This window comes from Strongylocentrotus purpuratus, unplaced genomic scaffold (genome assembly GCF_000002235.5).
Source record: "Strongylocentrotus purpuratus isolate Spur 01 unplaced genomic scaffold, Spur_5.0 spur5_scaffold_10, whole genome shotgun sequence".
Classification (NCBI taxonomy): domain Eukaryota; kingdom Metazoa; phylum Echinodermata; class Echinoidea; order Camarodonta; family Strongylocentrotidae; genus Strongylocentrotus; species Strongylocentrotus purpuratus.
The window spans coordinates 26,391,908-26,414,906 of NW_022145595.1; the positions used below are offsets into that span (position 1 = coordinate 26,391,908).

The 22,999-nt window shown below is 37.8% G+C and overlaps 1 protein-coding gene across 1 annotated transcript; it reads right to left on the reverse strand.

Moving 5' to 3' along the window:
* Positions 1 to 995: 995 nt before the first annotated feature.
* Positions 996 to 10,606, reverse strand: LOC591843 (deoxyribose-phosphate aldolase). The gene is made up of 8 exons (XM_791392.5): positions 10,505 to 10,606; positions 10,100 to 10,197; positions 8,612 to 8,759; positions 7,443 to 7,541; positions 6,286 to 6,420; positions 5,123 to 5,251; positions 3,975 to 4,087; positions 996 to 2,401 (listed from the first exon to the last, which is right to left on the reverse strand). Exons 1-8 carry the CDS (start codon positions 10,533 to 10,535, stop codon positions 2,195 to 2,197), a joined length of 960 nt encoding a protein of 319 aa, XP_796485.3. The 5' UTR covers positions 10,536 to 10,606; the 3' UTR covers positions 996 to 2,194.
* Between the last annotated feature and the right edge of the window lie 12,393 nt (positions 10,607 to 22,999).

The window sequence follows — 22,999 nt, forward strand, 5'->3', positions numbered from 1 at the left end:
TTCTGCTTATTCTAGGCTATGCAGCCTATCACGGAAATAAACTAAAGATTGCAAGCGGTTTTATTAATTTGTTCCATTTTTTGTGATTACAAGAGATTTAAGACTGTAGAATGTTGATAAGCAAATGCCTGGCATACTTTGAGTGAATGAGTAAGATACAATTTTGATTTTGTTTTGGTTCAGTCTTCCAAGGTGACAAGACAGAAAAATCGCCTGAACGTCTACTACCACCCTACCATCCTACCTCTACTACCATTCTGCATCTACCCCCATCCTACCTCTACTACCATAAACTATAACCTACTTTGTTTTTCTATCCATTAATCCACTTTTTAAATTGAATTATACTTTTTTTTTATCATTCAATGTCGTCCCAAAACTTGTTTAAACATGTTTTTGTTTTCTTTTGTAAAAAATAATTTAGTTGAATAATTTTGAAACAGTTGGGTCGATCTTACCTCGTCATGTCTTGATTGCATATTATACAACTCACTCCCAGATTCTGATCAAATGATTGGTCATGCACGGTCACGCCATTCATTTACCAAGACTATCACACGTTTTTTCACTAAAAAGCATTCAATAGTTTCCATACTCTCACACGTTTTTTAGCGAATGTACACGATTCGCAGTAGTGTGCGTTGAGGTTAGAGCACTTAATACTGTCACAAAACAATTTTGAATGAATTTTTTTTACATCAAATAACAAGGATCTAGGAGTTTTGTTGTATAGAACGAATGATGCATGTTTTCATTTGTTCATTATACGATCTATCCGCCCTTGTTGAAGCTGTGTGTATCTATCACACTCAGCCTAACGGCTTCGTGCAATAGATACACCCATCCTGAACTCAAGTGCGGATAGATCGTATAATGAACTTATGTGCATGCATCATTTGTATACTGTTGAATTTTAATAAATATGAAATATCTCATTTATCATTTTAAAGAAGCAAACCATCAAGAAGTAATTAAAAACAGAATAAAAACCACAATTTGTTGATGCTTGACAAACCATTTATTTCACCTGAATGATTTCATCAAAATGGTATAAAATTAGATGCACTGCAATTTTCTTTTTGTTTATACATGAACAGGTACATGATCGAAATTCATAAAAATATGATTATACTGGTTCCTACATAATATACATTTATACATGGATGTAATAACTGGCCATCTTTTTGCAGACTTAGTATTGTATTTGTGCACTTAGAAACAACCATATTAAGCATCTAATAATGTTTTCTATATCAATTTAACATATTCAAATCTGGATTTGGATAAACCGTATCAATGCTTTCAGGAAAAACACTAAAAACTATTTTATGATATCTGTAATAGGGCTTACTTCAAGTCTATTCACTATGATGAATTAAAAACAAATAAGTTTGTTCACAAATTTTCAAAGAACAAAAATTCATATTTAAGAAAACTGTCTTTCAAGACTATTTGGATTGCTTCTTTTCAAAATGGAAGACTTAGACCCACTCAAGATCTTAATACAGACAATTGCCCTTTTACTCAGATTAAAACCGTATGTACACACGTTTTCATATAATCCATGACTGGGACAATTGGACGGTAGATAACCATCCTTTGACAAAACAGGATATTTACTTAGCATTGACTATACAGGATATGTTTGGCTAGATTCTATTTTCTGTCATTACCAGTACTTAAAGTTACATTCAAAAGGACACATTAATGTTAGGAGTGATTAATTATTGAAATGGCAAAAAGTCTGCTAAACATAACAAAAATGAGATAAAAATGCATTAAGTTCGGCATTAGTCCTGATCATTACATGATCTTTCCCTTTAAAGGCTGAAATATAACGTACTTTGACATCCATTTCTGCCCAAAATAAGACCAATCTTTAGGAACTACTTTAAAGTCTGAAAAAAGTTTACCCTGTATAAGGCTTTCAAAATTGTTGAGAGTGGTCCAGATCCACCATACCTAGAAACGTATGCCACTATCGACAAAATATCATGTAGTAAAGTTTCTGATTCTAAATTTTTCAATAATTCTTAAAAAATAGGGGAAATTAAAAATATATATTCAGTAGCAGATTTGATTTAAACCAAAGAGTACTGATGAAAATGAAGGTATTATTTATTCCTGATCTAAAAAAGGTTGTGATAATACAAGATATATTCACATATATGAAACAAACACATGATAAAGACCCTTATCCCATAGCAAGTTCATTAGCAGCAGCATAGCGCCCTGTTACGTTGTGGTAGATCTGTCTCTCTATGTCAAGGAGGAGTGAGCTTGCTCCGAAACGAAAGAGTTCTGGAGTCAGCCAATCGTTGCCAAGCTCTTCCTTCATGAGAGCAAGCCAGACACAAGAATCCTTCGCTGTTCTGATTCCTCCGGCTGGCTTGAAACCAACCTAAAGATCAAACACAAATCATCATGTCTTAGGATAGCCCTCCTGCATTTAAGGTATGTTAATTATGCATTCAATATATTTGTTTAATTTCATTTAATATCTGTATAAAATTATATACACTTAAAATATTGTATCAACCCATATTATGTTCATGAAAATGTATGATGAAAACAAAATGCAGAAACCAATAAATCAAATCAAATATTGTGTAATACAAGCTTTACATGTAAACTAAACATTTCAAAACTTTCTATTTATCATGTAATTCATTTTGAAACAAACATGAAGATGGCTTTAAAAAAAAAACACTTTTAATCCTTCTGCAGCACATTTTGTTCACAGTGAAAAAGCAAACTGAAATCACAAAAGCCCCTCTCTCTTTTACCATGCAGATTCTTTGATGACATAATTATAAACATTTGAATATCTTAAACATTGACTCCTGAAACCAGATGGCTTCTGTTTTAAGCCTATAAGAATTTTGAAAAATTGTAGTCAACAGGATAATACCGTCTGTTTACTATGCAGCTTGTTCTGTTACAAGCTCAGAATCAGTCATTATATCAGACTGAGACAATATTAGAGAGAAAACCACTATTAGTAGGCTTAAACCAAAGTGAATGGCAAACATGATTATATATATTGCCACGTTTACCCTTCAGCTTTCTCCATTTTATTTCTTCTTTCCAATCTTAAAGAAGAATGAAACCCAACCAACAGTAGCTGATAATCTTATTCAAAACTGTCACCCAGTTAAAAATCTTGAAAGTACTCCTATTTGATGACATAGCAAGGGAAACAATCTCTCCAAAGTTTGCAGCTTTCTTGTTATTCATTTTCCCACGAGAGTTGCCATTTAAAATAGTGATGTCGGAGAAGAACAAGTCTATTGACCAGCATAAAATGGATAACGTGTTGCATAATGGCTGGGTATATTATACATCGAGAATCATCAATGCGAAAAGCAGCAACCTTGTTGCATCGGCATCTGAAACAGGTGATTTTTTGGAGCCGATTTACATTTAACAATTGAATTATGCATACCCCTTGTAAATTAAATGTTTTTGTGATTTCCATAACTCAAGAAAGGAAAGTGGACTGGTTGAATTAGTACTTTGTTGGATACTTTTAGATTTACGTTTAATATGTCACATTCTCAGGAAAAATGAAATTTTAACATACTTAAACAATTACAGTCCTTTGTTAGAGTATGAATAATTTTGCTGTTAACTGTATGTATGTGTTTGTCACTCTTTTGAATAATTGGTGAAGCTCTGTCTGACAGAGCAACAACTTATGCGTGCCAAATAACAAAAGAAAATGCTCAACTGTTTGAAATAGCTGTAGTAATTTCAAGATATTTTTAACTGGCTCACAATCTTTAATAAGGCTGTCAGCTAAAGTTTGTTGGGTTTCATTTCCCTTTAACAAGAAGTAACAAACAATAAATACAAACTAATGGTAAAAGAAAATATCTTTCTCCTTAATGGATGCAAAATTTGTCTTTTTGTTTACTGAAATCAATTAAAAAAATATCCTTTTAAACATTTTGAGATACAAGGGAAAAACTTACCTTAAATCCTGTCCTATGATAGTACTCTCTGATAGCCCTGACCATCACCAGGCCAACAGGTAGAATAGCATTAACTGCTTCCTTCCCTGTTGATGTCTTGATGAAATCAGCGCCTAGAAGAAAAGAAACCATCAGGGTTATTCAAAATACAGTCAAACCTGCTTTAGTGACCACGTGTACAGAAAGACCACATGTCTACAAAGACCACTTTTTTGTTTGTTTCCCTTGAAAGTGGTTTCTCATTGAAACATGTACTGAAGGAACCTGCAAATATGGACCACCTGCCTATAAAGACCACTTTTCTTGTCTCCCTTGGGTGGTCTTTATAGACAGGATTCACTGTAACTGTAACAGACATATGTTCCACAATAACAAAGTCAGATACGTTTTTTGAGGAATCTTCTATAAATGGCGTTTCAGAGGGCAATTATAGATCCATAATTCAAGAGTTTATTATAGCCTTCCTCTTTTGACACAAGTGCATCTAAGATACATACTTGGTGCAACGTCACTACCCTAATCAAAGTCTTTAGAGTTTACACAAAAGTTATTTCTTTTCATTACATCAAACTAATCATGGGCCGAAATTCAACTAACATCGTAACCTGATGTTGAGTTTGCGCAGGATCTTAATCAGAGTTTGACAGAGCAAGTATTTTTCAATAGACCACAGTCAAATTTTACTTTTGTTAAATATGACTAAGACCAAGTATTAGGTTTCACTGAATTAGTCAAATATGGGCTCATGATTCTCAAGAAATTTAGTTATAGCAGAATCCACTGGAATCTTGCTATACTAACCTATCATTATAACATTATAAAAATCTTAACACTGGCCAATTCACCACTCAAGAAAATGGTCTTCAAAATTTTCCAGTAGAAGATTCAACATGAGTCTGCCCAAATCAATCTTTTTAGTGAGAATGGTCTCAGAAATCTTTTATAGTAGAAGATTTAAATTGAATCGACCTATATTAACCATTTTAGTGCAAACTTTGCTAATAATAAATGAATGAATGAATGAATAAGATGCCATCATACACACATAGCCAGTATGTTTGATAATAACAGAATCGACTAGTGTCGGCCTATATCAACTATTGTTGTGAGAACTTTGCTAACAATGAATGAATGAATGAATGACTTACCTGCCATCATGCAAACTAAGCTGGCTTTATAAACATTGACCAAAGTCCCAAGTTCACCTGTCGCCAGGATGGTCTTAAGATGTGCCTCACCACAAGCTTCTCGGAATAACCTCACCTCGTCATAGACACCTAAACAAACATCACAAGAACAACATTAACATTTAGGTGGAACAGGAGGCGAGTTGGTTCAGTCGGTAAAGCGTCTGCCTGTCGAAACAAAGATCGTTGGTTCGAATACAACCCAGATGGATGAATAAAGCCTGTGTTGTGCGTTAACGTGCCCCTTCCCTGTTTCATAGATGTAGGCTATGTTAAGTGGAAAACAATCATTCCCTCGGATAGGACGTTAAATGGAGGCCCCATGCAGAGGAGAGTTACCACCTTTGCAAGTTAAGAACCCACTGCACTATTTGTATAAGAGTAGGGGGAAACCCTGGTGTAGTGGTCCACCTGCACACTCCCAATCAGTTATACAGGGAGGAGAGACCCGAGGGATACATCTCCAAAATGAGTATTTACTATGGTCACTTAGATACACGCATTGTATCCATGCACATTAAGCGTGCACTAAGACTGAACCATAGTCAGTTATGAAGCTATCATACGTTATTCCCTGAATATTTAATCCATCATTATACAGCTAATGTTTCCTTATCACCAAGTCCTGCTGGCAGTATTGTCATTTACTAAATTTCGATATAAAATAGGGGGAGGAAATGGTTACACAGTATCACTTCACCAATATCTTAAAGGCCCACTACACTACTTGTAGCTACTTGCGCCCTCTATATAACAAACAATGCCTAATCGGTGACCAGTGGTCCCCCATGATCCTCTTTTTCTTATGTTAACTGAGAGCTGAGTTGATGAGATAACCACCTGTCCAGTGACCTTGCAGGGCAGTCTAATCCCTCCTGTAAACTACGGCAGATAAGCTTTAATCTGTTTTATAATATTTGATAAGATATGATAAAGCTTTTAAAAATAAAGCATTCACTTTCATGACATTTCTGTTTTTCTAATATAACTTGGGCTTCCGGTATGGACATCCCCTCTCAGGTTTTCATCAGCTGCCCCCCCCCCCCCCCTTTCATCCAATCCAGGCCCAATGTGCGCACCATCTCCAATCCCGAGAGGTCCTCCTATACCATGAGATTACCCACCTTTCCAGTTTCCAGCCAGTGCGTATGCTCTGTTGATGACGATGTCAATCTCCTTTGCTCCATCGGATACAGCCATCTGAATCTCAGCCAGTCTTGTTTTGAAGGGTGTCTGGCCAGCAGGGAAACCTGTTGCAACTGTTAACATAATCAAAATAATCTCATTAAAGTGAACCGGTAACATTGATGACAAAAACTGCCTAATTTTTGTATGAAATGTTACTTATTATATTCCTTCTACTGAACTAACCTCTTACATGTAAACAATTCTGAAAAAATTCTCAAACCACAAAGATATGAGTTCATACTCCTTCTGAATTGCAATTTCACATGTTTGAAGTTTTGTTTGTTGACCACGACCACGACCAAACGACCATACCTGGAAACCTTTCACAGCAACATTTAGGAACCTCTCGAGGTAAAATCAGGAATACAGGCTCTTTTGTAAACTTTTTATACAGAACATAACAGAAAAAAGAGATAAATCTAGGAATCAAAACAATAACTTGGAAGGCCAAAAAATAGGAATCATTCCCCCAAAATAGGAATGGTTGACAGCTATGATATGACCGTACCTTTGGCAAGGCATTAATCTACATTTGCGACTCAACACCCAAGAGAGAAATGGGGACCAGGTAGGGTGACAAATGCATTTGTGTTAATTGCAATTGCCCTCATGGTGACCGTATGGTAGGAATACTTCCCAGGAGTGAAGATGGTGCACATCATGCATGAATAAATCCGATGACTGGGGTAATAATATCTGTAAAGCGCTTAGAGACAGTATTTCATATTAAAGGGATCGTTTAACAATGTTAAATCTGAGATGCACGGCCCTACGTGTTAACAGTGTCTGTGATATGGTGTTATATTGAAGCCCTACAAAAATTGGGCTTCAAAATGATCAAGAAAAGCCTCAAAAAAGTAAAAACCTTTGAGCGATTGGTTTTACCATACTCGTTTACCCCAATAGACTGTAGTGTTATGAAAACCGTTTGACAAACGCAAAATTTGATTTCAATTTTCACTCATAAATATCTTGATAATCAGACAGGCGATCGGCATGTAAAAGTCATGGGGTTCCTGACTGACCGAAAGGTTTATAATTATCATTGCAGCATGAGCTAAATCAAGGATTCTTTTTAAAGGATGATATTTACCTGAAGCTACTGGGATCTGAGGAGCACCAGCCTGTTTGAGAGCATTCACAGCATCACACACTCTAGATGGATACACACATACAGCTCCTACTGTGAGACCTGTGTACATACAGAGTGGAAATATAATTATGTATAGACACACTCTGGATGGATAGACACTTACAGCTCCTACTGTCAGACCAGACAGTGGCAATATAATTATGTATAGACACACTCTGGATGGATATACACATACAGCTCCTACTGTCAGACCTGTGTACATAGACAGTGGCAATATAATTATGTATAGATACACTCTGGATGGATATACACATACAGCTCCTACTGTAATACCTGTGTACATAGACAGTGGCAATATAATTATGTATAGACACACTCTGGATGGATATACAAATACAGCTCCTACTGTCAGACCTGGGTATATAGTGGAAATATAATTATGTATATGTTATTAAGGGTTTCATCATGCCATTGCTAATGATGGACTGCAAATGGTGAGTGAGCATAGCAATGTCATTACTTTGCTGCTTTCAATATGAAAACATGTAACTTGAAACTATATAAATTGTATGCAATATATTTGTAGTAAATAAATACAATTTTACATTAAATGAGTGGGAAAGAAGGAGAGGGGAAAGAAGGGGAGGGGGAGAGGTAGAGGAGAGGGGTGGCAAGAAAGAGAGACAGACAGACAGAGAAGAGAGAGAGAAAGAGAGAGAGAGAGAGAGAGAGAGAGGGAGAGAGGGAGAGAGAGAGAGAGAGAGAGAGAGAGAGAAGAGGGTGGAAGAGAGGAAGTGAGGTAGCTCTGAAAGGAGTTCTGAAAATACATTGAAAGAATAAACACACAAATAAGAAAGAGATAGTGAAGAGATTCAATACAAAAGCATTAACAGACAGGAAGAAAGTTGATGCAATCCAAAGTAATTAAGATTTTCTCCTGAAGCAAAATTAACCATGGATTATCAAAAGGAAACAAGAAACATTTCCTTTGTTTCTTGCTTAACCTTGTATTATTAGTCTTACTTCTCTGTCTAGTATACTATTAAAACCATGTGATGAGAGCTAGGTGGGTATTATTGAATATTGTCATTCAGTAACACCCACCTGACTCTCTGAGCTTCCCCAAAATGTGCCCACAAATGTCCTATTAAAGGATAAGAAATTGTTACCTCTGTGTTGCATCTGCACAGCATTTAGCAGGTCCCTTCTGATAGGGTTCTTTGCTTTGAAGCAAAGCCTCTGAACGTTGGTAATAGTGTCATCTCCTGATAGAGTTGTCAGGTCGATGCATGTTGCTGCCTTCAACAACCATGCAACCTACATAGAAAGCATAGCACATTTCATACAGATTAGTTGTGTTTATTGGTCTAGAACAAACAGCAGGGATGTTATACATTTAACAACACTGTTGTCACATACTTAAAGGGGAATATAACTGTACGGTTTTGGATCTGTCCATCAACCATCTAATCCACCAACTAATCAACATGATCAAACAGTTGTAGTTTTGTTTAATTTAGGAACTAAATGTACGCCTTGCAAGATTTTTCACCAATTTTTTTTTTTAGTTTCAATTTTTCTTTTAATCATACGATATAGAAATCTTTGTGTACAGAATCTGTACATCGCCATTTTTCTTTATAAATGATTGAGAAAAACTAGAGTAGAAGTAAACTTCTATAATTTGTCACACCCCCCTATCTTGAGACTATAATTTAGTTTTGACAGAGAACACAATAGCTTGATGGAGATGGACAATATCTTGCAAGATTCCGTTGAAGAATAAACAGTATAATCATGTATAATTTAATAGAGTAAAGGAGCCCGTTTTCGGCCACTTAAGACAAAATCCTATTTTTAGGACTCTTTACTTCCTATTTATTATCATTTCTTGTTCAAATCATGAAGCAAATATTATTATTATTTAAACAAAAAAAGAATCCCAGAAAAAAATCACGAATTGCCATGACAATATTCATTTCAATTTTCACTGTTTTGGAGCCAGTTATCGGCCGAGCGTTTCAGTTTACGGCCGCATGTACAAAGTCAATAGGAAGCGCTCGCGCGCGCTGTGCGTTTCCGCGCTGATGTACAGCACAAGCGGGCGGAGCAGGTATCCCACGCCGGAGCTCCCTGGTGCTCGCCTGGCCGAAGACGGGCACAGCGGTGATCGGAAGTTGGAATCTGAATTAGACAGAGATATCGTGTGTGCGTCGCGGTGTGCGGCTGCATTGATTTAATACATGCGATGAGATACTTTTGAGCTTGCGACTAGCACAAAATCGGGCTCTAAATCTGAAAAATACTTGAAATAAAGCTCATTTTATGGTACCCATATTTCTTACAGACACGCGTAAGATACTCGATTTTTCAGATTTGGGTAGCGGAACCGGCGATTACATCGCTAAAATGTGATATTTTAGGATATATTTTCCATTGCAAATGTGGTTCTTCAGTGACACTGGCATGGTATGGTATGTGTGGGATATGTGTTATGCTATTATGCGATGTATTTTAGAGTGATTTTACCTTGCATCCAACCAATCGGCCGAAAACTGGAGCTGGCCGATTACCGGCTCCTTTACTCTAGTACTATAGCTCAGAGTCAGACAAATCAAACTTCAAAGTCAATGCAGAATTGTTTGTGAGATTCTCACCTGATAATTTTTCTTGACTCCTCTTCTTGTCCCGATCTCATTTGCTCTTTTGAATACAGCAGGTTTGTTGACCCTTACAGAATCAACCCACATTAGATCTGTAAAAATAAATTGCGAAGAAAGGAAAATTACAAAGCAAATACAGGCTACAACTAAGTTACAAGCTATGCGCCACAAACAACAAGGAGTGTCAATGAAGAAGGACCCACGCCTGACCGCCAGGCGCGCGCCACATCAACATACTACATGTAGGCCTAGATCTGACTCGGACATATATACTGCCGTGTATCTCAAAATACACTTACTCTTTAAAAATTCAATACATATACTCAACAAAAATACAGACAAACATTTTCAGACAAACATCAATTAAACAAAATGACAAAAAAAAATGATTTACAGTACCCAAATCAGTTCCAGGATTTCGGGCGGCCATAGCTGCTCAATTAGTGTCCATTCAAGTAGACAAATCAAAAATGAAAAATCTTGGATCTTGGATTTATTTCCTCCTAAATACTCCGAAGGAGAGTTTAGACTGGAGGTGGTGAAGAATGGACCATTACATTTTGGAAAAAAGAGGGAGCCAGGGGGCCCGGCCCCCCCCCCCCTGGAAAAAAATGTGTATTTTTACATTTGTTAACGTTCATTTTACCTTTTATGGGAGATGCCCCCCCCCCCCCTGGCGCTCAAGGGGAGGGGGGGTGCAATTTTTCTAATTTTTAAGGACCAAAAAAAAATAGGGCTCACTACCCCCCCCCCCCCCCCCCCCACACACACACACATCTAAAATCAGCGACATTTAATCATCATGGTGGTGATAATAATAAGCACAACGATTTATCTCAAATTATATTTCCCCTTTTTTTTCTCCATTATTCTCCTCCTCCTTCTCCTTGCTAGCTAGGGCCGGTGTGACCGCGCCGTTTGTCCTACCAGTTTTGTTTGTCCGTCGGACATAACATGCGGGTTTTCTGCTCGCACGGATCGTCCGTTACTCGCACGGATCGTCCGAGGGACGATTCGTGCGGTTTGCTATCCGCACAGTCTGTCATCATATTGTTTTACGTGAAAAATAATATAAAAGGAAGCAACTCGGTAAATCATGTGGTAGGCATTTTTTCTAGAAATTACATAATAACAACTCTCTACAATTTTTTTTAAAGCAAATGGGCCAGTCCTTTTGAAAGTAGAAGTGAATATTTTATTTAAAACCTTAATTTATTCCATGAATATCGGCCCCACAACTGTTGTAATCGATTATACTTTTGTACGTGGCTTCAAAAGTATTTGGGGGCGTTTCGAGGTTTAATGAAGGAGTTAAATGGGAAATAAAAGTGATTACCTAATAAAGCCGGGGGGGGCCATTATGCCCCCCCCCCCCCATCCACGATTTTTCCGATTGCTCGGGAACGCATATGGATGGCGCCCCGCCGCTCGCTGACTTTTTATTTTCGAGTCTTGCGCAACTTTTAAAATAATTTTTTTGAAAATCGGACCTACGGTTACAAGGTCACGTGAATTTTTGCATTTGCATGTCAGCCCGAAAATCGCTCATTTTCGTGATTTGTGTACAAAACATATGGAAAAGTCAGTTTTCCTAAAAGCAGATCAAACATGGGTTATTGGGAGTAAAAATAGTTGAATTGTAGTAAGAAATTAAATAAAACAACAAAAACAATGAAATACATAAGCAGAAAAACAATAAAATACATAAGAAATTATCAAAACAAGGGATAACATAAGGAATAAGCTGGCTCTTCCAAAAAAATTTGTCGTATTATTATTCAAAATGGTCTAATGAATATATATAGTGAAAAGGGGGGGGGCTTTGGGGGGCTCAGATATCATTGACCCCCCCCCCCCCCCCAATATTTTTTGCGGGGCTTAGATATAGATATCATTAAAGCCCCCAATTTGTTGATGGGGCTTAGATATCATTGAGTCCTTAGGGGCTAAGATACCATTGAGCCCCCAATATTTAAGTGGTGCTCAGATATCATTGAGCCGCCCCCGATACTTATTGCGGGGCTCGGATATCATTAACCCCCCCCCCTCCCCAATCATTATATTCTTGGCATGAAACTCATGTATACCTATAATCTACAGGCTTACCATTCAAATATAAACATTTTATAAATATTTATTTGGGGAGGAGGGGGGGGGGGGGCTCAGACATCGGATCTCGCATATCATTGACCCAAAAAAAAATATTTGGTGGATCTCGGATATCATTGAAACCCCCAAATATTTTGGCGGGACTCTGATATCATTGAGCGCCCCCCCCCCCCCCCATATTTTGGTGGGGCTCAGATATCTTTGAGCCCCCCCCCCCCCCATATGTTGGTGGGGCTTAGATATCACTCAATTGTTTTTTACGGGGCTCGGATAACATCACGGAGCCCCCGTTTTTTTGTGAGGGGCTCGGTTATCATTATCATTATAGATTGGTGCACATCCTTATGCTTGATTATCCTCTCCTATCTGTTTATTTTCATTTCTCTGTTAGTCATCCTTTATTTGCTACCTATGATATTTGGTAAATACCTATATATGCAAAATAAACCCTGGAGGTTTAAAGTTGTAAAGTCCAGGGCAGTTCAACACACGCAATCATGAAATAAGGATGTCTTCATCGAAGTGTCTCTGTAAGTTTAGAACCACCCACTGTGCCTACCCGCTCATGCCACTCTTCATTCAGGGGCGTCGCTAAAGGGGGGGGGGGGTGGGGTTGAAGTCGGTGGGATTTTTTTTTTATGTCGGTCGGCCAGCAATTTTTTCCCCTTCGAACTGTGACTTTTAATCGGACAAAGAAACATTTTTGAAAATTCAGACAATGATCTAGAGTCGGTACAATGAATCGTCTTCTTTTTCTAATAATTTAATGAAACGTCTAAGTTAACGCGCTTCGCGCGGGAGGCCTTTCACCCATTCCCTCCCTACGCGCGCTCTTTAAGTGATTCGCTTGCTCAATACCGCCCCTCCCTAAAATAAGATCCTAGCTACGCACCTGCGTTAAAATATATAGCTATGATGCTAACTAAGTTTACGAAATAATTTGTATATTTATGTCGTCGACGAAAATGACCATTTGCGCATAACAATTTAGCCTTTGCATGATCATTTTTGCGCTTCTTGCTGCCAGCAAGATAGTTTCCTTCTGCATTTAATTTTGTTGCTGTTATGAGTTTATATTTATATTTTTGTTATCAAACAGGAATAAATAAATGAATATATAAATACATTTGTACGATACGATTTGTACGACAGTTGTACAATGATGATAGAAGAACCAATGAAAATCGCAACTGATCTTCCCTAATTCTTTTCCCCCTTTCCTTTTCTTTTTCCTCTTCTTCTTTTCCCTTACCCCCCACCCCTGGATCCGCGCCGGGAAGACCTGTAGTAGGTATAGCACACCAAAAATAAGTACAACAAACACGTGTTATTTGATGATTGCAAATGATCAAGCTATATGAAAGCTTCAAAAAACAAAAAAACAGAATTGAAATCGATCAATGCATTGTGATTTTATACCATTTTTTTTATATCGCAAAATTACCGAAAAACCTGCCAGAAATGGTCAAATTGGCAAAAATGGCAAAATTCGACAAAGTTGACAACTTAATTCATCACTTTCTTGGAAACAAATAGTAAATTAAATTATCAGACACTAAAATATCATCTTTGTGGTAAAAAATACAAAAAGAAAATTCATATATCTATTACCGTTTTGAAAACAGAAGGAAACAAAATAAGTCATTTCTGCCATTTTTGCTAATTTGCAGATATGAAAAAGTTGTGAAAATAACTAAGTCCGTCTAATTAATATGCGCATAATCAAAACCGAACATGATACATCAATGAAACCTATGTATATCAGACAGGTATGGAAATATTTTTTTTTTAAGAAAAAAAAAATGAATATTCATCAAATATGCAAATTAGGTAATTTCAGCTAATTATATATATATAGGAAAGACAAACTGTTCATTTTGTTGGCATTTTTTAAAATCATATATTTATAGATCATATTTACACCAAATATTAACATTAAATTCCAAATATTTTTGCAATGCCAATAAAATATGGCGATGGAAATTACTTGGATCACCGTTACAGCTATTTCCTCATATGTTTCACAAATTATTCAGAAAAAACAGAACAAATGATAAGAATCTGCAGACTTTCAGCTACATCACAGTATAGTTTCTTTTAAAAAATGTCAGATTTGAGGATTTATGACGATTTTCCGAGAAACCATTCAATTCAACAGGCCATAACATTCCACAAGGACTGAATTTCAGAAAAAACAAAGTTTGGTGACCCTAGTACAGTTGTGGCTACCTTGAGTGTAAATAACAAATTGATTTAATGAGTGAAACATATGAGGATATTGCAATTTTGTAGGGGAGTTTTATACATTGAAGTGCATTTTTACCACGCAGAATAACAGTCAATGGGCGATCAGCGGGCCATGTCACACATGGCTGAAAAGACAATATTCTAATTAATAATTTAACATATTTCCCACATGCCTATAACAATGAAACTACACAGAATTGAAGTTAAAGGTATGCTTGAAAGATATGTGAAATAAAAATTTAAAAATATTGTTCAGTTTTTTAAAGATAAATTTACGAAAATTGCTATTTCTACCAACTGACTGCTGTTGTGTGTGTGTGTGTGTGTGTGTGTGTGTGTGGGTGTGCTTGTGTGTGTGTGTATGCATGGGGCAGACTGTGTGCACAGGCTGTGTGATCACCCTACCTGTAGTGTCATCCCTAGCTAACTGGCAAAGCTGAATATGGGTTATCCAGTCATTTCATTCATTAAGTATAATTATACTTGTATTGACTATGGGCGCGTTCATGCTTGATTTTGACGGCCAGAATCAGGCATCTGTTACGCGTTTAGTTTAAAACACGATTGCGTTCATGCTCACTTTTGTAGAATCACCGAAAAACGGCGATCACGATCGCCGATCGTAAACTCACAAAAAGATGCGTTTACAATTTGTAAACGCGTTTAAATGGGGTCAACGCACTGACCTCTAGTGGGTCTACGTAGCATGCGCACACAGGTTTGCGAATCCAGCTGAAGGCCACCCAAGGAGAATTGCCTGGAGAATTAAGTGAGCATGAACAGTGCACCGTGGAACTGCGATTACGATGAGCGTTTACGATGAGCGTTACAAATCGCTCATTCTGCCTTCAAAATCAAGCATGAACGCGCCCTATGTATACGTGTGGACTAGAGTACGGACATGCGGTGCGGCAGGCGGACTATTGGGGCGAGACCTCTTCCGCACAGATTGTCCGTCAGACATTTGAGACGCGCACGGAAAGTATGATTTTTGTATAAATATCAAAGTAATATTTAGCACATTTAAGCTCAGTGTGTGTAATATCGAGGATGGGAAGTGCGAGAATGTCTCGTGATTCAGCTTTGATGGCAGCCAATAATTTGTTTTTTTAATCATTCTATCTGGTTATCTTTAAAGGTACTATGTCCCATTTGCAGGCCAAAAAAATGAAAAGGTTAAATTCCAACTGCATTTGAAAGATAGTACTAATTTAGAACTTCCCTAAAAAAGTTGGGGCTTGAAAATGTCTTCAAGTGGGAAAATAACGACTATAAGTTGTCAAATCGACTTTAGGGCTATACAGCCCAAAAGTAATAGTCTTGATTTTCAGACAAGTACCGAATGGTCATAAGTTTTATGCTGCGCAAAGATTCAATCAGTTTAATCTTGGCCATCACCAGAAGTGGGTTATTGATGTAGACAAATGCTCATGTACCCTTTACAACTCTTTTCATGTATGTTATTACCAAAGAAGAAAAAAAGCCAGTCAGTCACTATAGTGTCTGACAGTGAAGTCTAGCAAGCAAACGGTTTTCCTTGCATAATTTGAAAATGAGGACACTGCTATCGTTTAAACTTCACAGATAGGACATACATGACATATTCATAAATCCTGCAAAGTTCTACAGCATTTGAGGTTGGCTGCAAAAGGGGCATAGTACCTTTAAAAATTAAAAATAAATTTCTCTGCGAATATCAAATCGACACTAAAGTTATGTTTGGTCGTTTTGGGGATGTGATATGATTCGAGTCTTCGATTGCGTAATGTCATTCAATTCAATTAAATTCAAATAATTTTATTTTATAACTCAATTAAAACATGTCGGCATAACAAGACCCCTGAACATCCGGTGGCTTTGCCCCCCTGGACCCCATCTAGTGCCCTAAGGCGGTCCACTGGATGCTAATCTGATGGAAATTTAATGCCCAAAACCCCTAAGCTTCTGGGGGCTCTTTCGTCCTCTTTGTGCATGACTGATTGTCAACGAAACGGAGTTAAGTCTTTTGTCAAGTCTGCTCGTTGCTATGGCAGGCAACCAGTAAAAACCAATTCGTTTCATCAAATTATGGAAATGCAAGCATTGATTTAAACAAACAGAACTTTGTTATTCCTGATTGAGGTGTCGTATGAAAGGGCAGAAAATAAACTTTCTAGAAATGTGATTTTCTCTTTGAAATTCAGATAACGCCCGCCAAATGACTTTTTGGTACCCTCTCTTCAATTTGTTTTTAATCACTCGTGCGTGAAATATGCATCATATGAGTTACATCAAATGAAAGAGGAGGATCTATGCTTTACAAATATGTGTCATTTATTAATTATAATTGTGATTAATTCTCGGTTTCGTTTTTTCTGGGACGCACTGTATAGTAGGCCTACTTGCGATATGGGCACCATGGTCATTTTCCTCGACAACATAAATATATTAAGATTTATTTCGTTAACTTAGTCAGCATCGTAGCTACACCCGTACAAATTAGAGCTCATCACCACCTCCCCCACCCCTCCCCCCCCCCCGCCTTTTCGCGGGCTAATTCGCGGATAAACTTTTTCTAACGAAAAAAAAATTAAGTGCTCATTACACCCCTAGCAATGACTCACTCTCACCTCTGGCTCAAAAGTGGCAACCCTATAAGAACCCCCCCCCCCCCCCCCTCCTTAAAAGCTTGTACGGGCTTGAGCTATATATTTAACTGCAGGCACGTAGCTAGATTCTTATTTTGGGGGCGGTGGTGAGTAAGCGAAACGTGCTCTGGTCTTAAAGATAAAGACCAGTTATGGTCATGCGATTGCATTATGAAAGAGGCGTTGTGGAATCGATCAGAAAAGGTTGATCATCTAGCATATAGGCTAAGTATTGGTGTGTCCTCCAAGGTTCAGGAATCATCAAATGATAAGAAATATTGGCCCAGTCTTGGTAATGTTATAAGCACTGTACACAGAAAGATGTTAATGGGACTACGCACACGTGCGCGACACGTGTGTTATATGTATCAGGTCCAAATAGATAAAATAATTTACCAAATATATCAATTAGTAGGCGGTTTCTCGGAAAAATTTGTATGATCACGTATTAGTCAAAACATATTCTTTCACATGATTGGTAATAAGAGCTTCCATTTCATTTTTCGAGAGGGGGCGTTTCCAAAACTGGTCTTTACCTTTAAAGAGCCTCGTTTCGGGGGTGTCTGGAAGACCTGTGGTCATGCATGCTTACAGTATTTCTACATGACTGACACCCCCGGGACATGAATATGGAAATTTGGAGGAAGTAAATATCATCAACCTTTAAGCATTTCAGTTTAACAAATGGTGGGGTAGCATGGTCACGATAACCAACTCGGGTACAAAATAGCGTACTGATTTCTTTTGCAGCAAAAGAATATTATTAGTCACACACTTGGATGTTGCCCACAAAATATTACAATAGGATATATGTGGTAAGATTAGACTATTATATAGCATAACTAATATTCTATCAAAAACAAAACATTTTATTCTATACAGTATGCCAATATTTCTGGAGATTGATGTAACGGTGTGTTTTACATGGTCGCTCCAGTCTTTTCAATGGTTTATACACCAATGAACTTTGTACATGTCTTTCTCGCTGTAGAAAAAAATATTTATTTCATTATTTAGAGCAAGCTTATCATTAGATTTTCTACCTCTATAATATATCAATAGAATCATATCTATCATTAATTCTATGATTTTTTTCCCCGGGCTCCCCCTGGATCCGCCACTGGTCAAGGGCAGATTCCAAGTAAGCTAAGGGGTTTCAGGCATTTAATTATCAATAATTCATTGCATTTTGCCCCGACCCCCAACATAAAAGTATCCTCTATGTGGGCATTCCATGAACCATAATGCAGAGCCCTACAGAGGAATTTTTCCTGTTGGGGACCGGGGTGAAATGCAATGAATTATTGAAAAATTATTGCATTTTCTTTGTTTATAATTGTGATTAAGTTATGATAAAACATTGATAATTCTCAGTTTCTTTTTTTCTGGGACGCACTGCATATACTCAGTCTTATCTCAATACTTACGATAAAATATTGCAGAAGACTTTGACATTATCGAACATTACTTCCTTACCTGGTATCAAAGGCAACTTGAAAGTAACACGTAGGTGTATTATACATAAATTACTTTTGAAAACTAGCATTAATGGCAAACTAGCTAGTAAATGGAGTTAATATTTCTAAGGCTCAATGGAGGGGGTGCTAGGCTAGATGGAGAGGGTGCTAGGCTGGCTGTAGTTAGTGCAAGTTTAAATGAAATCATGCTAGGGGATAGATGGAGCTAATATCTCTAAGGCTCAATGGAGGGGGTGCTAGGCAATTTTAAATGAAATCATGCTAGGAGATATTATGGAGTTAATAATTAATGAGCGAGAACACTAACTGAAGTTCTTCAAAATGAAACATACAAGGTATGGGGCTTGTGTGATCATCACGCGATTGTTTAGAACAAGATTGTTTGGAACCAGCAACCTTGATAACTTGGCCAGTATGACGTGACATTTCGGTACTTTATAATACATTATATCTGATATATTGGTAAAGAGTAAAGATTGTGAAAACTTTATATAAAAATTAGTAACATTAGTCGGGAAATCCCTTACACGATCTAGGAATAAAGATTGTGATAATTCTCTCGCGCTCTAACTCGCCCCCTCCCCCCCCCCCCCCCTCTCTCTCTCACTTAGTTTTTCACGTCTAGTGACATTCCTAAACATAAGCCTGGTATATAACGAAAACTTGATATTATAGAAGTAGGAGCGGATGTGCCAAAATAACCAAACATCATAATTCGACATGATCGGTATCAGAAGCTCCGAGAGAGATGAAATGAGACGGAGCCTAATTTGCGTCAACTACACTATATGAGATTGAAGGTGGCTTGTGTTCCAAGTATGGTACATTGCTATCTATGCACATTACATTGATCTACAGAAACGTATACAATGCTCGAGGTGCATGCCGGGAAGGCGTATGAAAGATGACGTAATGGTATCGAAATATAAGAAAGGAAAACAACTTCAGTTCAAGACGGTTCAAAATAATGCTGGGAAATGGAAATTAAAATGATACCGTTTTAAAAACCAGTTAGATATGGTTTTTGGACAAGAAGCATGAGATAATTCATTGCTCGGCAATCTGGACTGTATTTGAAAATGAGCATCCAATATTCCTGATATTTAATAGTATAATGTCAATGAAAAAATATAACTAAAACAAATAATAATAATGGACCTCTTGACCCAAGGCTGTGTGTCTTTGTCGAGCACAAAATGATTCTGCTCGGGTATGCAGGCCAGTTAGCCCATATTGGGCTTGAATAGACTTGAATTGAAAGACCCTTTGTTTCACCTCGCGAAGTTTGGGCGCTTTCATATGAGGAGTAAAACCTTGCCCATCATTGAATTCATGTTGTAAAGTTGTTTACAGACTGGAAAAGGATAGCATGGGAGTGTACAAATTGAATAAATGGATGTAAATAGTACTGAAAATGTAAAAAACTTGTTTAACCTGGCAATAAGGGACTCTTGAATGTAGTTTAAAAATTGGACATGGCTTTGGGGCTAACGCTACCGGCCACCGGCTACGCTGACGACCGTCAGCTAGCTGACGACCGCCAGCTAGCTGACGACCGCCAGCTAGCTGACGACCGCCAGCTAGCTGACGACCGCCAGCTAGCTGACGACCGCCAGCTAGCTGACGACCGCCAGCTAAAAAAAAAAAAAGACCCCCCCCCCAAAAAAGACCCCCCCCCCCAAAAAAAAAGACCCCCCCCCCCAAAAAAAAGACCCCCCCCCCCAAGGGGCTCCATTACAGTTTTTTCCTACACTCAGCTGCTCCCCCTCACCATAGGCCCTTTTTCAAGTTTTTTTTGAGGAATCCATTGACATATTGTGATTTGGAACCCTTTCCCATATATCAACAACACCAACAATAATTATTTTATCACACCAAACTTTGAGTGAGATGAAAATGGGTTCCAACATCAGTTTTTCTTTTTCAAAGATTTATAAAAAAATAAAAAAAGCACTAGCTGGGAGTCGAACCCGATACCTTCCAGTTGCAAGGCGTTTGCCTACCCACTAGACTAATGTGTCACACTGATAATCTTCATGTATTTTTTCATATTGATACTTATTGTTGTAGATGTAGCAAAAGACGTATTCTAACTAATTCAGAGAGTCGCTTGTTAAAGAAAGAGTATCAAATGTTATTTTCTCCTTTGCTGAGGAGGTGGGGGGGGGGTGTCCCCTTTAAAAAAAGGAGATGGACACGTCAATATCATGGGGTAACGAAAAAAAAATTTAAAAAAAACATGAGGTATAAAGAAGAAGCTGGGAGTCGAACCCGAGTACATACATACATTGCGTTGTGAAGCGATCAGTCTTATCCACAAGACCACTTTGCCTCATTGCTACTAACTGGTTCACTTATTGGTGTTATAGCACTTTTTGCATGTTAACGACTTTAATATGTTGATTTACTGATTTAACGATTTCGGGATGCATAATTATTCATATTTTTGCAGTCCGATGTTGTCAAGATTGCCCGTAAATGTTTTCTTTCAGTTACTAATATTTCTGATATAATAGTGAGGTTTTATGTTATTTTCATTTATTTTGCAATCTGCTGACTTAAACTTCAAGTGATATGACAATAGGCCACTGCCCTGACATAGCATAATGAACAGAACACGGATCTATTCAATTTAGGATATGCTACGAATTCTGTAACAGGGCACAAATGAATAGGGAAGCTTGGCTATTCGATTCTGTGTTCAATAGCTTGCACCTGCAGCATCAATAAATGAGTTGGAGAAAAAAACCCGACCCTCCCTTCATTGACGGAATATTTTTGTCAATTGCGAGGATTACATAAGAGGTAATAATAGCATTCCTGACATTGCAACAATGACCGCATTATGTTGATGTATTGTCCATAAAGGTACTGAGAAGGTCTTTCTCCTTGTCTGCATGGAGGACACGCACTTTGAATATCCCCATAGAAAAAGGATAGAATGGGGCTGTAGTCTCATTTAAAAAAAGGAAAGCGATTTCGGGACAGTTCAAAATAATGCTGGGAAATGGAAATTAAAATGATACCGTTTTAAAAACCAGTTAGATATGGTTTTTGGACAAGAAGCATGAGATAATTCATTGCTCGGCAATCTGGACTGTATTTGAAAATGAGCATCCAATATTCCTGATATTTAATAGTATAATGTCAATGAAAAAATATAACTAAAACAAATAATAATAATGGACCTCTTGACCCAAGGCTGTGTGTCTTTGTCGAGCACAAAATGATTCTGCTCGGGTATGCAGGCCAGTTAGCCCATATTGGGCTTGAATAGACTTGAATTGAAAGACCCTTTGTTTCACCTCGCGAAGTTTGGGCGCTTTCATATGAGGAGTAAAACCTTGCCCATCATTGAATTCATGTTGTAAAGTTGTTTACAGACTGGAAAAGGATAGCATGGGAGTGTACAAATTGAATAAATGGATGTAAATAGTACTGAAAATGTAAAAAACTTGTTTAACCTGGCAATAAGGGACTCTTGAATGTAGTTTAAAAATTGGACATGGCTTTGGGGCTAACGCTACCGGCCACCGGCTACGCTGACGACCGTCAGCTAGCTGACGACCGCCAGCTAGCTGACGACCGCCAGCTAAAAAAAAAAAAAAGACCCCCCCCCCCAAAAAGACCCCCCCCCCCCAAAAAAAAAAGACCCCCCCCCCCCAAAAAAAAGACCCCCCCCCCCCAAGGGGCTCCATTACAGTTTTTTCCTACACTCAGCTGCTCCCCCTCACCATAGGCCCTTTTTCAAGTTTTTTTTGAGGAATCCATTGACATATTGTGATTTGGAACCCTTTCCCATATATCAACAACACCAACAATAATTATTTTATCACACCAAACTTTGAGTGAGATGAAAATGGGTTCCAACATCAGTTTTTCTTTTTCAAAGATTTATAAAAAAATAAAAAAAGCACTAGCTGGGAGTCGAACCCGATACCTTCCAGTTGCAAGGCGTTTGCCTACCCACTAGACTAATGTGTCACACTGATAATCTTCATGTATTTTTTCATATTGATACTTATTGTTGTAGATGTAGCAAAAGACGTATTCTAACTAATTCAGAGAGTCGCTTGTTAAAGAAAGAGTATCAAATGTTATTTTCTCCTTTGCTGAGGAGGTGGGGGGGGGGGTGTCCCCTTTAAAAAAAAGGAGATGGACACGTCAATATCATGGGGTAACGAAAAAAAAATTTAAAAAAAACATGAGGTATAAAGAAGAAGCTGGGAGTCGAACCCGAGTACATACATACATTGCGTTGTGAAGCGATCAGTCTTATCCACAAGACCACTTTGCCTCATTGCTACTAACTGGTTCACTTATTGGTGTTATAGCACTTTTTGCATGTTAACGACTTTAATATGTTGATTTACTGATTTAACGATTTCGGGATGCATAATTATTCATATTTTTGCAGTCCGATGTTGTCAAGA

Bases quoted from the DNA above. Each gene is read 5' to 3' on its own strand.
- LOC591843 (XM_791392.5), bottom strand. From the start codon at position 10,535: ATGGCCGCCCGAAATCCTGGAACTGATTTGG. The intron at 8,760-10,099 runs GTGAGAATCTCA...CTTTCTATGTAG, and splicing joins GAGTCAAGAAAAATTATCAG to GTTGCATGGTTGTTGAAGGC. The intron at 4,088-5,122 runs GTAAGTCATTCA...CTTTTCTTCTAG, and splicing joins CTTAGTTTGCATGATGGCAG to GCGCTGATTTCATCAAGACA.